The 15,145-nt window shown below is 46.5% G+C and overlaps 1 protein-coding gene across 1 annotated transcript in view; it reads left to right on the forward strand.

The window, feature by feature from the left end:
• The window catches only part of LOC124000012 (serine/threonine-protein kinase 32A-like), a 79,875-nt gene that overhangs the window by 61,591 nt on the left and 3,139 nt on the right, over positions 1 to 15,145 (forward strand). The window contains exons 9-12 of the mRNA XM_046306094.1: positions 704 to 820; positions 3,689 to 3,814; positions 4,693 to 4,821; positions 14,711 to 14,775. Coding sequence (XP_046162050.1) covers positions 704 to 820; positions 3,689 to 3,814; positions 4,693 to 4,821; positions 14,711 to 14,775 — 437 coding nt within the window. The remainder of the gene's footprint in view (positions 1 to 703; positions 821 to 3,688; positions 3,815 to 4,692; positions 4,822 to 14,710; positions 14,776 to 15,145) is intronic.

The following is a 15,145-nucleotide window of genomic DNA, read 5'->3' on the forward strand; positions in this document are numbered from 1 at the left end:
CTGCTCCTAGAATAGCCATTTAAGTAAGAGAAGAAGAGACAGTGACAACACCTTTCTCTCCAAGCCTGCCCTTGAGATGATCCCTTAATATAACCATGGAAATAACCCTTAATATTATCATGAAAATACCCATCTTAGCCAGCCTCACCATTCAGATGAAGGTGTAATTACCCTAGCTTGGTCCTGTTTGTGCTGTTTTACCAACAGATCTGGGACCAGCCTGTGACTACCCTCATGGCATATCTTTAGTTAGGAGAGGAAAAGACAGGGAGGGCAGGGGCAGGACTCCCACTAAGCCCTTGCTGAGTACCTACTGTAGTATGACAGGGTCAAGCTGTACAGCAGCCCTCTGAGCCCCCTCTCCCCAGGCCCTAAACCCCCTCTCCCCTCTCCCCAGGCCCTAAACCCCCCTCACCCCAGGCCCGGCTGGATTGGACTATCAGTGGCAGCCAGCCCTGGCATCCTTAAAGCACCACACATCAATCACTGTCACAGCCCCAGCCATAATCTATCCCAAACACAGGAAAACTGTCTCTCCCCTGAGAGAGGTAACACAGCATAAGAATGATCTGGTCTAGTTTAAACCCAGATTTAGACATTTCTCTTCAGGCAGTTTTAGGGACTATTGTGTGTATCTCTGTGTGAGGACCCGGTAACCCTGACGACCTCTGTGTGATAATAATGTTCTGTCCTGGCCCTCCAGAGGCCGTACGTCATGCGCTCCAGCACGCCGGCCAATGAGATCCTCCAGATGTTCCACAAGGTCAACCCCAGCTACCCCATAGCCTGGTCAGTGGAGATGAAGACCATGCTCAGAAAGGTACAGAAAGATCTGCATACTGTATACTGTAGACACTTGGTCACCTTGTATTTCATCCCTAAATTCCCTGAATGAATAATAAATAGTGCATTGTTTTTATACTGTATGCTACTGACAACCGCTGACCTTTGAGCCATGATCTTGTTTACTTGAACTATAGTTGTATTTGACCCATACATTCCTTGAAAGACGAATTGTTACTATATGCGAGGATGATCAATTTTGTAAGCCATGTATGCCGTATCCTTTGTCATCATGAGGTAATAACTGGAAGCCTATAAGGCTGAGTGATCAGATTCTATGTTGGTAATTCTCCACTGCAGACAAGCTGTAGCTCAGTGCTGAAGTAGCCTACCCCCACACCACTCATCTACATTCCTGTGGTGTGTGCGCCGTGTGTGGTGTGTTTCTGCTCTTCCTCCTCTTTGCCTCCCCTCTCCTCCTGTTCTCTTCACCTCCCCTCTCCTCTTGTTCTCTTCACCTCCCCTCTCCTCTTGTTCTCTTCTCCTCCCCTCTCCTCTTGTTCTCTTCTCCTCCCCTCTCCTCTTGTTCTCTTCTCCTCCCCTCTCCTCTTGTTCTCTTCTCCTCCCTCTCCTCTTGTTCTCTTCTCCTCCCCTCTCCTCTTGTTCTCTTCTCCTCCCCTCTCCTCTTGTTCTCTTCTCCTCCCCTCTCCTCTTGTTCTCTTCTCCTCCCCTCTCCTCTTGTTCTCTTCTCCTCCCCTCTCCTCTTGTTCTCTTCTCCTCCCCTCTCCTCTTGTTCTCTTCTCCCCCTCTCCTCTTGTTCTCTTCTCCTCCCCTCTCCTCTTGTTCTCTTCTCCTCCCCTCTCCTCTTGTTCTCTTCTCCCCCTCTCCTCTTGTTCTCTTCTCCTCCCCTCTCCTCTTGTTCTCTTCTCCTCCCCTCTCCTCTTGTTCTCTTCTCCTCCCCTCTCCTCTTGTTCTCTTCTCCTCCCCTCTCCTCTTGTTCTCTTCTCCTCCCCTCTCCTCTTGTCCTCTTCTTGTTCTCCTCCCCCCTCTCCTCTTGTTCTCTTCTCCCCCTCTCCTCTTGTTCTCTTCACCTCCCCTCTCCTCTTGTTCTCTTCACCTCCTCTCTCCTCTTGTTCTCTTCTCCTCCCCTCTCCTCTTGTTCTCTTCTCCTCCCCTCTCCTCTTGTTCTCTCCTCCCCTCTCCTCTTGTTCTCCTCTCCTCCCCTCTCCTCTTGTTCTCTTCACCTCCCCTCTCCTCTTGTTCTCTTCACCTCCCCTCTCCTCTTGTTCTCTTCTCCTCCCCTCTCCTCTTGTTCTCTTCTCCTCCCCTCTCCTCTTGTTCTCTTCTCCTCCCCTCTCCTCTTGTTCTCTTCTCCTCCCCTCTCCTCTTGTTCTCTTCACCCCCCTCTCCTCTTGTTCTCTTCTCCTCCCCTCTCCTCTTGTTCTCTTCTCCTCCCCTCTCCTCTTGTTCTCTTCACCTCCCCTCTCCTCTTGTTCTCTCCCCCTCTCCTCTTGTTCTCTTCTCCTCCCCTCTCCTCTTGTTCTCTTCACCTCCCCTCACCTCTTGTTCTCTTCTCCTCCCCTCTCCTCTTGTTCTCTTCACCTCCCCTCTCCTCTTGTTCTCCCCCCCTCTCCTCTTGTTCTCTTCTCCTCCCCTCTCCTCTTGTTCTCTTCACCTCCCCTCACCTCTTGTTCTCTTCTCCTCCCCTCTCCTCTTGTTCTCTTCTCCTCCCCTCTCCTCTTGTTCTCTTCTCCTCCCCTCTCCTCTTGTTCTCTTCACCCCCTCTCCTCTTGTTCTCTTCTCCTCCCCTCTCCTCTTGTTCTCTTCTCCTCCCCTCTCCTCTTGTTCTCTTCACCTCCCCTCTCCTCTTGTTCTCTCCCCCCTCTCCTCTTGTTCTCTTCTCCTCCCCTCTCCTCTTGTTCTCTTCACCTCCCCTCACCTCTTGTTCTCTTCTCCTCCCCTCTCCTCTTGTTCTCTTCTCCTCCCCTCTCCTCTTGTTCTCTTCTCCTCCCCTCTCCTCTTGTTCTCTTCTCCTCCCCTCTCCTCTTGTTCTCTTCTCCTCCCCTCTCCTCTTGTTCTCTTCACCCCCTCTCCTCTTGTTCTCTTCTCCTCCCCTCTCCTCTTGTTCTCCTCTCCTCCCCTCTCCTCTTGTTCTCTTCTCCTCCCTCTCCTCTTGTTCTCTTCACCTCCCCTCTCCTCTTGTTCTCTCCCCCTCTCCTCTTGTTCTCTTCTCCTCCCCTCTCCTCTTGTTCTCTTCACCTCCCCTCACCTCTTGTTCTCTTCTCCTCCCCTCTCCTCTTGTTCTCTTCTCCTCCCCTCTCCTCTTGTTCTCTTCTCCTCCCCTCTCCTCTTGTTCTCTTCACCCCCTCTCCTCTTGTTCTCTTCTCCTCCCCTCTCCTCTTGTTCTCTTCTCCTCCCCTCTCCTCTTGTTCTCTTCACCTCCCCTCTCCTCTTGTTCCTCCCCCTCTCCTCTTGTTTCTCTCCCCCCTCTCCTCTTGTTCTCTTCTCCTCCCCTCTCCTCTTGTTCTCTTCACCTCCCCTCACCTCTTGTTCTCTTCTCCTCCCCTCTCCTCTTGTTCTCTTCTCCTCCCCTCTCCTCTTGTTCTCTTCTCCTCCCCTCTCCTCTTGTTCTCTTCTCCTCCCCTCTCCTCTTGTTCTCTTCACCCCCTCTCCTCTTGTTCTCTTCTCCTCCCCTCTCCTCTTGTTCTCCTCTCCTCCCCTCTCCTCTTGTTCTCCTCTCCTCCCCTCTCCTCTTGTTCTCTTCTCCTCCCCTCTCCTCTTGTTCTCTTCTCCTCCCCTCTCCTCTTGTTCTCTTCACCTCCCCTCTCCTCTTGTTCTCTTCACCTCCCCTCTCCTCTTGTTCTCTTCACCTCCCCTCTCCTCTTGTTCCCTTCTCCTCCTCTAGTTGCTGTGTATTGACGTGCACCAGCGTGTGTCCTGCCTGGCTGAGCTGCAGGATCTAGACCTGCTGTCTGATGTCAACTGGGACGCTGTGCTCAGCAAACAGCTGCCCCCTGGCTTCATCCCCAACGTGAGTCAGACCACAACATTACTCCAACGTTGCCACAACGTTGCCACAGCCCAAACAGAGAGGCGCGTCACCACGGCCCCTCTGCTGGTCTGAGAAGGCCGTTACGGGTCATTAGAGCTCATGCCCCTTGCACACACACACACACACACACACACACACACACACACACACACACACACACACACACACACACACACACACACACACACACACACACACACACACACACACACACACACACACACACACACACACACACACACACACACACACACACACACACACACACAGCCTCTGCATCTCCTCAGGTGTTAGGAAGCAGGTGTTTGAGAGGCAGGTGAAATGACGAAAGCAAGGTAGTGGCGTCATCAGCCACTTATCATGCAGTAGGTCGAGCTGTTCGGTTGGCACAGTGGGCTAAGCTTGTACCTACCTCCCATCCTTGCACAAACTTACCAAGCCAAGCTTGTCCCAACCTCCAACGCCCGGTCGTTTGGTGCCAGGGAGCGGAGCTTTGACTTGTGAACCCTCGCTTCACACCTGACAGCTCATGGAGGAGTTGAACGATGAATGGACACTGATTTAAGGGGACTATCAGCTGTAGACTGATAACAGCAACACTACAGGCTGTCATTGGTTACCAAGCTAACAGGAAATTACAGTATCGGATTCCCTGTAGTGTGTGATTATAGAGTGAATTCCCTGTGGTCACCTCAGCCGGCCAGGTAGGAGAGATAGGGAAGCTTGATCGATTGAATCGACATCCTCTCTCTATAGAATAAAAGCTTCATCCTGTATTGTCTTTCTTCCTCAGCTCCTTACCAACAACTGCCCTTTAAATGCTCCTCCTGTGTTGTGGCCTTCTGTTCCTCTTCCAGAGGCGGAGGCTCAACTGCGACCCCACCTTTGAGCTGGAGGAGATGATCCTGGAGTCCAAACCGCTGCACAAGAAAAAGAAAAGACTAGCCAGGAAGACCAGAGAACAGGGCTCCAATGGGTCCCCCCAGGTAAAGCCTCACCCTAACAGCAAACCCCTGCCTCTCAATGGTTCCACTTCCTTCCAGAGCTCACCATCAGTCACAAGAACCGACTGTGTGTGCATGTGTGCCCATTTAGCTCGGCGGCAGGCGATAAGTAGCTTTTAGTTTGTCCCTTAAATATGTCCCGAGTGATGTAATGGATGGAAGAAGCACATTTCTTATCTGAATAAATGAACGATGTGGACTTTCCATGTGTGAGGGAGAAGGAATGCAATCACTCTCTCTCTCTCTCTTTTCCTTTTTTTCCCTCCCCTTCACACTTTCTCTACTTCCACATAAATCAGCCACATCCTCTCTGTGTTTACTCGACCATGAGGATAACACCCTAAGGTTAATTTGATCCCCCAGTAAGAGGGGAAGGGGGGGGGGTAAAACACACACACATACAGACACACAACCACACGAAAAAGAGCTGGAAAGATTGGCATCAGTGATTTCATTAAAGGTGCTTTTTCCGTGCTGGTGGGCATTCATCAAGCGTCTTCCTCCGTTTACGGGCAGAGAGTGCTGCTCTGTACTGGACTGGCTGCTGTGACTGCTGCCGGGGGCCGTGTTGTTTAGGATGCCACTTGTTCCAAATCAAATGGTGTTTGTCACATGTGGCCGAATACAACAAGTGTAGAGTTTACAGTGAAAGTGTTTACTTACGAGCCCTTTCCCAACAATGCAGTTAAAAAGTGAGAACATACACAAATAGATCAAATGAAATACTAACACAATAAAATAACAATAACGACTAAATATACAGGCTACATACCAGCACCAGGTCAGTGTACTGGGGTACGAGGTAGTTGGGGTGATTGATTGAGGTAATATGTACATGTACTGTAGGTAGGGGGTGAAAAGCAGAAAGTCCGGGTAACCATTTAATTAACTGTTCAGCAGTCTTATGACAGACAGTCCCACAACCAGTCAGCACCCCCTCCTACTCCTGTCCCCTCCCTTCTCCTCGCCTCCCCTCGTCTTTTCTCGCCTCCCTCCTCGTGCAGCTTCTCTACTTTTCTATTTCTCCTTCAGCACAGCAGACTGCTTCTGTTTGCCATCCCAGTGTGAGTGATTGAGTTACAGCCTTTTAAATGTTGTTTACCCAACACGAGGTGGTGCACACGAACGCACATGATCGGAGGGACTTTATCGGCTAATCAGGAACCATCGACTAAACGCCTCATGTCAAAGGGCCGTTATAAAGTATATCCGTTTCTCAGTTTAGCTTCTCTCCGTTGTCAGCTACACTAAATAGATTTGATGTGACTCTTTTCCAATAGAGGTAATACATTTGGGTGGCATGGGTACAGAGCTTGTTCGTCAGTAGCAATAATAAGTCAGAGCTGGCCCCAAATTGAGTCATGTTTTATGGAAGCTGACAACTCTGGTGGGAACTCGCCCAAGTGGTGCTCTGTGAATCTTGCAGTGCTTCAGAAAGACATGGTGCAGCTTGTTCTTCCCTGCGTTAATGTAGAAGGTTTATTCACACAAACTGAAATTCTCTATAGTAATGAGGTAAGTGTGTTAACCCACTGGGCACACCACCTCATTTCAATGTGGTGAATTGAGTCATATTTGGTCGACACATTGATCAGTGCGATTCCAACCTATGTTCACCCACTCAAAAGACAGCCAAACGTTTGTTGAATTCCCCAATGTGTTCTCACTATGCTTTCAACCATGTAAAAAAGCACAACCAAGTTCCAATGGGAAATCAATGTCTGATTTAGCAATTGGGAAGATTTGCACAGACCTGCAACCCTGAACACGCACGCTTTCTGTGATTACACGAGGCATTTATTGTTACATTAACCTTGAAATGTGGCCATGGATGTGTTACTCATTTTTAATAAGCAGTGTTACATTAGTTTGTAAGATGGCCTTAACATTAGGTTATGTACTGTCTTACAAAAGTCATCTTCATTTTTTTTTGGCTGACAACGCAACCAAATATCAACATTCATCAGAGATGTATCTACTGCTTAGATAGGTCCGTCTGAGCCACTGGCTTAATCCTATTCTTTAACTTTTATTTATGTTGGAAATGGAAGACTTGAATCCAACATGTCATTTATTAACTTGCATTGCAAAATTGATATTGAATTGTGTTTGGTTGTCAACGCAACCAAATATCAATGTTTGAAAGATATTTTCTGCTTGGATAGTTTCATCTGTGCCACTGAGTCTGGCTTTAATTCCAGTCTGTCTACAAGTTAATAATTGATGTGTCGGATTCACGTCTACATTTCAACCAAAAATCTAAGTTGAAGTATAGGACCAAATCAAATCAAATCCAATCAATCCAAATTGCACTTCAAATACAGTTTGATTTGATTGAATCCTGTTCTTTAACTTTTATGTTTTGTTGAGATGGAGACGTGAGTCCAACATATTTATTTGAACTTGTAGATTCCATTTTAAATCAACTAAAGCTTGAAACCTGAAGCCTATATGCAATGTTCCCTCTAAGCTGCATGCGGCACAATCATGCAAAAAGAAATCTCCCAATGCAGAGAAGCACAAGATTGAAATTCACTCAACTTTCTAGAGTTTTCCCCATTAGTTAACTCGATCAATGTTTCTCCTTACTGTGGGAATTGTGTAATTATATGTCCTCCTTCCTCAGGTACAGGTACAGCCTCAGTGTTCACAGTAAACGCACACCGGACGTTGCACAGAATTTTCACAAAGTTCAAGTTTGCGCTCAGCAGACCTGAAATTTGCTCACTGACGAAAAACATTAGAACGAACATTGCCTCTATGTATTGTTTCATCCTTTAAACAATAGCTGTTGATTACTTCCCAAATGCTACTGTATATGGACCGAAATAGCATCATTGATGATACGTGATTGCTGAAGTATGGTTACAGTTCATTTGCTCTGATGAACCTACCCTTTGGAAAGACTTCGATAGCAACGCTGAATCTATTAAGTGGAGATTTTTCAACAATCCTTCTCACGATAGCACATTGGCAATAGTAAGTGACAAATATCAAAGCTAGGCAGTGCTGGGTTTGGATTAAACCCTGAGCGGGAGACGGATGGGATAGCTGTAGATAGCTCTGCTGGCTAGCAGAGGCGTCATGCCTATAGGCCCTGTGCCCTCCCTCCGATTTGCCCTGCAAAATGATTATATACTGTATATTTTGGGGGGTTTCCCTGTAGTACAACTAGACACCTAGCAATTTTATGAAGTTAGCTTTAGCTAGCCCTGGGCCTCGTTTCCCAGTTGCGATGTAACTTAAGCATGTTGACGATAGTACCAGATGCATCATTATTCACAGGGCAGCTTTTGAAGTGTTTCCCAAACATGCACATAGAGAGAATTTTCACTAAGTGCGTTGTTACACCATGTGTTGATACTGATAGGATGGAAAGCAGAGCTGCTCTCAGACCAGCTTTCTCCATTCAAATCTTACCTTAACATTAGAATCATTCCACAAGAGCGATATTACCACCTAGGGCTGCAAATAGGATATTGAGGCGACTTATTATGCTTACCAAATAATAATGCAGTAAATCACAGATTGGGCACAGCATTGCGCAAATATTGTCACACATCATGAAACACATTGTGGCAAAAATGACAGACAGTAGCCTAGGCACAAAATAAAATTCAATTGATTGAACATGAAATAGATTTAAATATGATTAAATTAGTCTACATGGTCCCATATAGGTTATGTATCATCTTGGTTTTCATTTGAAGCATCATTCTATCCTTCACTTGTTTGTAACAATTGCAAATACTTAGGAAATGTTTCTATTTGTAGTAAACTTCGTTCTGAAGTTATCGGCAGTCACAGTCACATAAAACGTATTGATCCTATGTTTAACCACCCTCCAGCCATCCTCACGTACTTTGTGCCCCGTCAAATTGCGGGGGAACATGACACCATTGCTGCTTAGCCTATAGTTTTTTTCTTATAGTGGATATTACGTTAAGATCTGATGTTCTTTTCAAGGTAAAAATGCAACATATTTTGTCTACGTTGAAATTTGGTTGCCATGGTGACATAATCCTGTTGCTGAAATTGTAACAACAGTTTTACGTTGATGACAAATCCAATGTATTTTCCAAGGAGATTCCATTTCATTTGACAAATTACGTTGGATTGGCATAAAGAATACTGTTCAACGTCTTGGAGTTAGGAACCTCAAAGCATTGGGCCTCCCAGTTCCATTTTGTGAACCACACTAAGCTGGAAGTGCACTTAACTACATGTATCGTTAAACACAACCAGTGAGCCAAGCATACTGTTTTCCCACAACTATCTAAAATGGGAAAACAGCATTGTGCGCATGCTTGTGTTTCTTTGTGCATGCATGAGTGTGTGTTTGTGTGTTTACGCAGGGACCTCTGGGACCACTTGTGGAGAGGAAGGAGGACACATAATTATCTTGCCTGTAGTGCAGAGAGAGAGACAGAGAGAGAGAGAGAGAGAGAGAGAGAGAGAGAGAGAGAGAGAGAGAGAGAGAGAGAGAGAGAGAGAGAGAGAGAGAGAGAGAGAGAGAGAGAGAGACAGAGAGAGCCATTACGTGTAACCATTTCTAAAGCAGTGCAGATCAATATTGTATGAATGGCAGGCGAGGCGCTGCTCAAATATCTCACACTGCTGTTGGCTCATTACCCCAGGCTTCCTCCTTTCTCCCCCTTCCTCCCCCTCTCTATTGCTTCCACCCCACATTATGTTCTCCTTTTTTGACTCCGCAACCCTCTCTCTCTCTCTCTTTCTCTCTTCTTCTCAGCCTCTACAATGTTCTCTATCTCTCTACATCTCTCTCCTCCCCCCCTCTCTCTCCCTCTGCTGTTGAACCTATAATGGACAGTAGAATTTGCTCAATTAAATCACAGGTGATGCAGTGGGAAATTGGACTTGTTTTGTCGTGAACAACATAAATAGGCCCATCCTTCCGAATGAAATTGTATTTTTTCGGGCACACATATTTTGCAGATTTTATCGTAGTTGCAGCTTTTGTTTCTAGCTCCAACAATGCAGTAATACCTAATTATGCAAAACAATAGACACAAATCCTCACCAAATTAAGAAATCAGAACGAGCAATGTCAGAGTCCTGAATATAAATACATATACACTGAGTGTACAAAACATTTTCATGACAGACTGACCACGTGAATCCAGCTGAAAGCTATAGTATGATCCCTTATTGATGTCATCTGTTAAATCTATTTCAATCAGTGTAGAGGAAGGAAGGGGGCGGGGTTAAAGAAGGATTTTTAAGCCTTGAGACAATTGAGACATGGATTGTGTGCCATTCAGAGTGTGAATGGGCAAGATCCCAGCTGTTCAAGGTATTGATAATCAGTCATTGATCTCCTTCCGGGGACACCTGTTCCTCCTCGAGGTAGACTTACTCTCTGTCGGCTGATTAGAGTCCCTTTTATTCCTTTGTGCAGGCGCAATCCCAGTGCCTTCTTCTTCTGTTCCGTCGGTTCTTGCGCCCCTTTTGTATTCACCATATGCTGTGATTAAGAGATTTATGTTCCTTTGAATGGGGTATGGTATATGTGTGTATCAAATCAAATGCATTTATATAGACCTTCTTACATCAGCTGATATCTCAAAGTGCTGTACAGAAACTCAGCCTAAAACCCCAAACAAACAGCAAGCAATGCAGTTGTAGAAGCATGGTGGCTAGGACAAACTATCTATGAGGGGTGGCCAGTCCTCTTCTGGCTGTGCCGGATGGAGATTATAACAGAATTGGCAGCATGGTCAAATAGTAATAATCACAGTAGTTGTGCAGCAAGTCAGAACCTCAGGAGTAAATGGCTTTTCATTGCCAATCATTAAGAGTATCTCGACCGCTCCTGCTGTCTCTAGAGAGTTGAAAACAGCAGGTCTGGGACAGGTAGCACGTCCGGTGAACAGGTCAGGGTTCCATAACCGCAGGCAGAACAGTTAAAACTGGAGCAGCAGCACGGCCAGGTGGACTGGGGACAGCAAGGAGTCATCATGCCAGGTAGTCCTGAAGCATGGTCCTAGGGCTCAGGTCCTTCGAGAGAGAGAAAGAAAGAGAGAAGGAGAGAATTAGAGAGAGCATACTTAAATTCACACAGGACACTGGATAAGACAGGAGAAGTACTCCAGATATAATAAACTGACCCTAGTCCCCTGACACATAAACTACTGCAGCATAAATACTGGAGGCTGAGACAGGAGGGGTCAGGAGACACTATGGCACCATCCGATGATACCCCCGGACAGGGCCAAACAGGAAGGATATAACCCCACCCACTTTGCCAAAGCACAGCCCCCACACCACTAGAGGGATATATTCAACCACCAACTTACCATCCTGAGACAAGGCCGAGTATAGCCGGATGCTGGGTGGAGGCCGGCTAGTGGATCCTGGGCGGAGGCCGGCTCGTGGTGACTATTTAAAAGTCTGATGGCCTGGAGATAGAAGCTGTTTTTCAGCCTCTCAGGCTCAGGCTCAGCTTTGATGCACCTGTACTGTCTCTGCCTTCTAGATGGTTGCGTGGTGAACAGACCGTGGCTGAGGTCCTTGATGATCGTCTTGGCCATCCTGTGAAACCGGGTGCTGTAGATGTCCTGGAGGGCAGGCAGTGTGCCCCCGGTGATAGGTTGGGCTGACCACACCACCCTCTGGAGAGCCCTGTGGTTGAGGACAGTGCAGTTGTCATACCAGGCGGTGACACAGCCCAACATGATGCTCTCAATGGTGCATCTGTAGAAGTTCGTGAGGGTCAGGTGCCAAGCCGAATTTCTTCAGCCTCCTGTTTGTGTGGATGGACTATTTCAGGTTGTCAGTGATGTGCACGCCAAGGTACTTGAAGCTTTCCCCCCCTCTCCACTGTGTATGGGGACCTGCTCTCTCTGCTGTCTCCTATAGTCCACAATCAGCTGCTTCATTTTGTTGATGTTGAGGGAGAGGTTATTTTCCTGTCACCACTCCGCCAGGGCCCTCACCCCCTCCTCCTCCTCCTCCCTGTCTTGTCATTGTTGGTAATTAGGTCTACCACTATTGTATCATCAGCAAACTTGATAATTGAGTTGTAGAAGTGCGGGACCACACGGTCATCGGTGAACAGGGAGTGCAGGAGGGGGCTGAGCACGCACCTTTGTGGGGCCCCCGTTTTGAGGATCAGCGTTGCAGAGGTGTTGTTATCTACCTTCAACAATTGGGGTTGGCCCGTCAGGAAGTCCAGGACCCATTTTCCCAGGGTAATGAGCTTGGAGGGCACTATGGTGTTGAAGGCTGAGCAGCAGTCGATGAACTGCATTTGTAAGTTTTCCTCTTGTCCCGATGGGATAGGGCAGTGTTCAGTGCGATGGCGATTGCCTCATCCGAGGATCCATTGGGGCAGTATGCAAATTCCATCCTCCATTCACCCGACTCACTTCTATGACTAAGATGGAGGCGGAATCTGAAACGGTCAGAACCAACGGTATGGCGGTCAGATAGTTATTATACACAATGATGTTACCGAATTGACGTCTTGAGGCTATATCTGTAAAATTGAAATAGACAATGACGTCAACTGTATCTTTACTATCCTGGAAAACTGCTAACAGAACGATTGCTCTAGGTTAGTTTTGTAAAAATGAAATGTTAAATTAAACAGCTGGGCAAAATTGACTTCTGAACTTCCACTACGCTGCTCATCCTGGCTACCTCGTCGGCTCCACAGGGGGTTCTCGTTCTACAGGTGGAGAGATCATCCCATACCACCCCTGTCTGTCTGTCTGTCTGTCTGTCTGTCTGTCTGTCTGTCTGTCTGTCTGTCTGTCTGTCTGTCTGTCTGTCTGTCTGTCTGTCCGTCTGTCGTCTGTCGTCCTGTCCGTCTGTCGTCTGTCGTCTGTCTGTCTGTCGTCCTGTATGTCCGTCCGTCCGTCCGTCCGTCCGTCCGTCCGTCCGTCCGTCCGTCCGTCCGTCCGTCCGTCCGTCCGTCCGTCCGTCCGTCCGTCTGTCTGTCTACAATAATTCTGCAACTCTTCCAATTATTTACTTTTTTCTCAACTGCCACCAGTTTGAAGCCAAAACACTAATGGCAAATATATATTGACATAGTCAAATAAATTAAAGTCCAAACCTCATATTAAACATTAATGGTGTTCACTATGTTGATGGTTTGCCATTCTATATTTTTTAAATACTCTTATTACATTATTTCATATATTTTACATGTGGTAAGGCCACATAGAGGTCCAGAGAAAGTTACAGACAACTAGGCTACTAGATGTCTTGTGATAGATTACCTCAAATTAAATAAGACTTTATTTAATTGATTTATTTCACCTTTACTTCTATGAATGGTGGGTGGAGGAGTCAAGAGCAGAGAGGAGGTTGTTCCGTACCTGGATCTTTTATTCCAACGACAGCGGAAAAATGCACATGCTAAACACAAGGGCGCATGAAACAACCCGTCCAAAATAAACAGGACTAAAACTGCGGAAAAATAGAGATCACAATAATCAACCAACACCAATAAACAGAGAACAAACCCGCACAATACCCAGCGGGCCTAGGGCCCTTAAATAGCCTACAAACAAAACTCAACTCAAAACAGATGTAACCAATTAGACCCAACTAACAGAAACAAAAGGAAAGGGAATCGATGGCAGCTAATAGGCCGGCGACGACGACCGCCGAGCGCCGCCCGAACAGGAAGAGGCACCATCTTCGGCGGGATTCATGACACAAATCCTTGAGAGATACAAAAATGCTGCTGGTTTACTGGTAAAACTTCAAAAGTTGGCAGCAAATATACCCTCCCTTTGCAACCCCTAATCAGTATGCTGGCAATGAGGTGGGAGGGGTGGCAATATTTGAGTTGTGTTCTTAAAAACGAGTGCAAAAATGTCAATCTCTTCCAGCGCATTTCGGGCATTTTAAGACCAATGAAAAGCAGGTCTTAGCAGTAACGCCTTGATTTTGTGAGCGGAAGCAGAACCTATCCAGCGGTGATGCACAGTGCCTTTATGCTCATGGAACAAGAGTGATGTTATTGGGCCAGTAACCAGTAACCCTCGTATTAATAAACATAAAAACATGTTTTTTTCCCTGTTTGATTTCATTTGTCTTGCCGGATGCGTTCGCCAAGTAGCCAAGCCTATCAATAAAGGGTTTGGCTTGTGAGACTGCTTTGAATAAATCTGAATCACCAAAACTTTATTAAACTATGGAGTTTGGGAACAGCAAGGGACATCCCCTTTTTGTCTAGCCTACGTGTATTGTAGGACTACATTATTTTAGCCAACTCCCGTTTTGAATGTGTGTAAAAACCCCCTCCATGTAGGCTACATGTGTCAATATGCCCATCATGAAAGGAGAGGTGAGATGATGCTGGTCCCCCTCCTATTTAGAACTTATTTTCATGTAACAATTGCTTGTTTTCTGTATCATATGTTGAAAAAGCCCTCCATAAACTACCCTTACCCCCTCTGTCTCGCTGTCTCTCTCTCTCTTCCTGTGCTCTACTTCTCTTGTCTGCCAGGGTCTGGCGCCCCACTCTGAGAGCACCTGTACTAGCCCCCCCGGCAGCCCCATCAGTCTGCCTTAACACTAACCCACCCCCCAGAGAGAGCGAGGACACGCCTGTCATTACTCTATATAGCTACCAGGACAGGTCGTCACGGATGTGTTTTTGTTCTGACACTATTAGCATATCTCAATGTGTGACACTGTCAGTGTAGGGCAAGTGGAGATGTGAGAGAGGTCATGTATTTCCTTTTAAAGTTTGCGAAACTTCCTCCATCTACCTACTTCTTCATTTCTTCGAGTCCCAACAACTGTTGTCTGGGTCACATAACTGCAGGATCTTTAATGTCATAAAAATATGTGTGTGTGTTTGTGTGTTCTTAAACCTCTGTTGATTCCCTAGAACAGTCAGCTCCAGCAGCGCTTGAACAATGTGGAGAGGGACTTCATCATCTTCAACAGAGAAAGGTAGGAGACTCAGTATATGACCTAAATGAGATACAGTATATAGTCTGGTGGCCTACATTAACACCAAAATGTGGCGCCTGCTGTCGTCCTGAGTTTTGTCTAAAATCGCCCAGATTTGATGTCCAGTTTCAATGTGAGTTGCCAGAGAACTGTTCCATCCCTCCAATCAAGCTCAGCTGAACAGTTAGGCATATTTTAGATGGCCTACGGCAAAAGTATTGGGCCACAGGCAACAGGACGTATTTACAGAAAAAGTTGCAATAATGAATCTTGAATGTGTCCCCTAATACTGAGTTACATATCATGATAGAATCTCATGAGCAAAAACATATTTATTTACATATCATATTACCAGAAAGCAAGAAATCAA

The sequence above is a fragment of the Oncorhynchus gorbuscha genome, linkage group LG16 (genome assembly GCF_021184085.1).
Source record: "Oncorhynchus gorbuscha isolate QuinsamMale2020 ecotype Even-year linkage group LG16, OgorEven_v1.0, whole genome shotgun sequence".
NCBI lineage: Eukaryota > Metazoa > Chordata > Actinopteri > Salmoniformes > Salmonidae > Oncorhynchus > Oncorhynchus gorbuscha.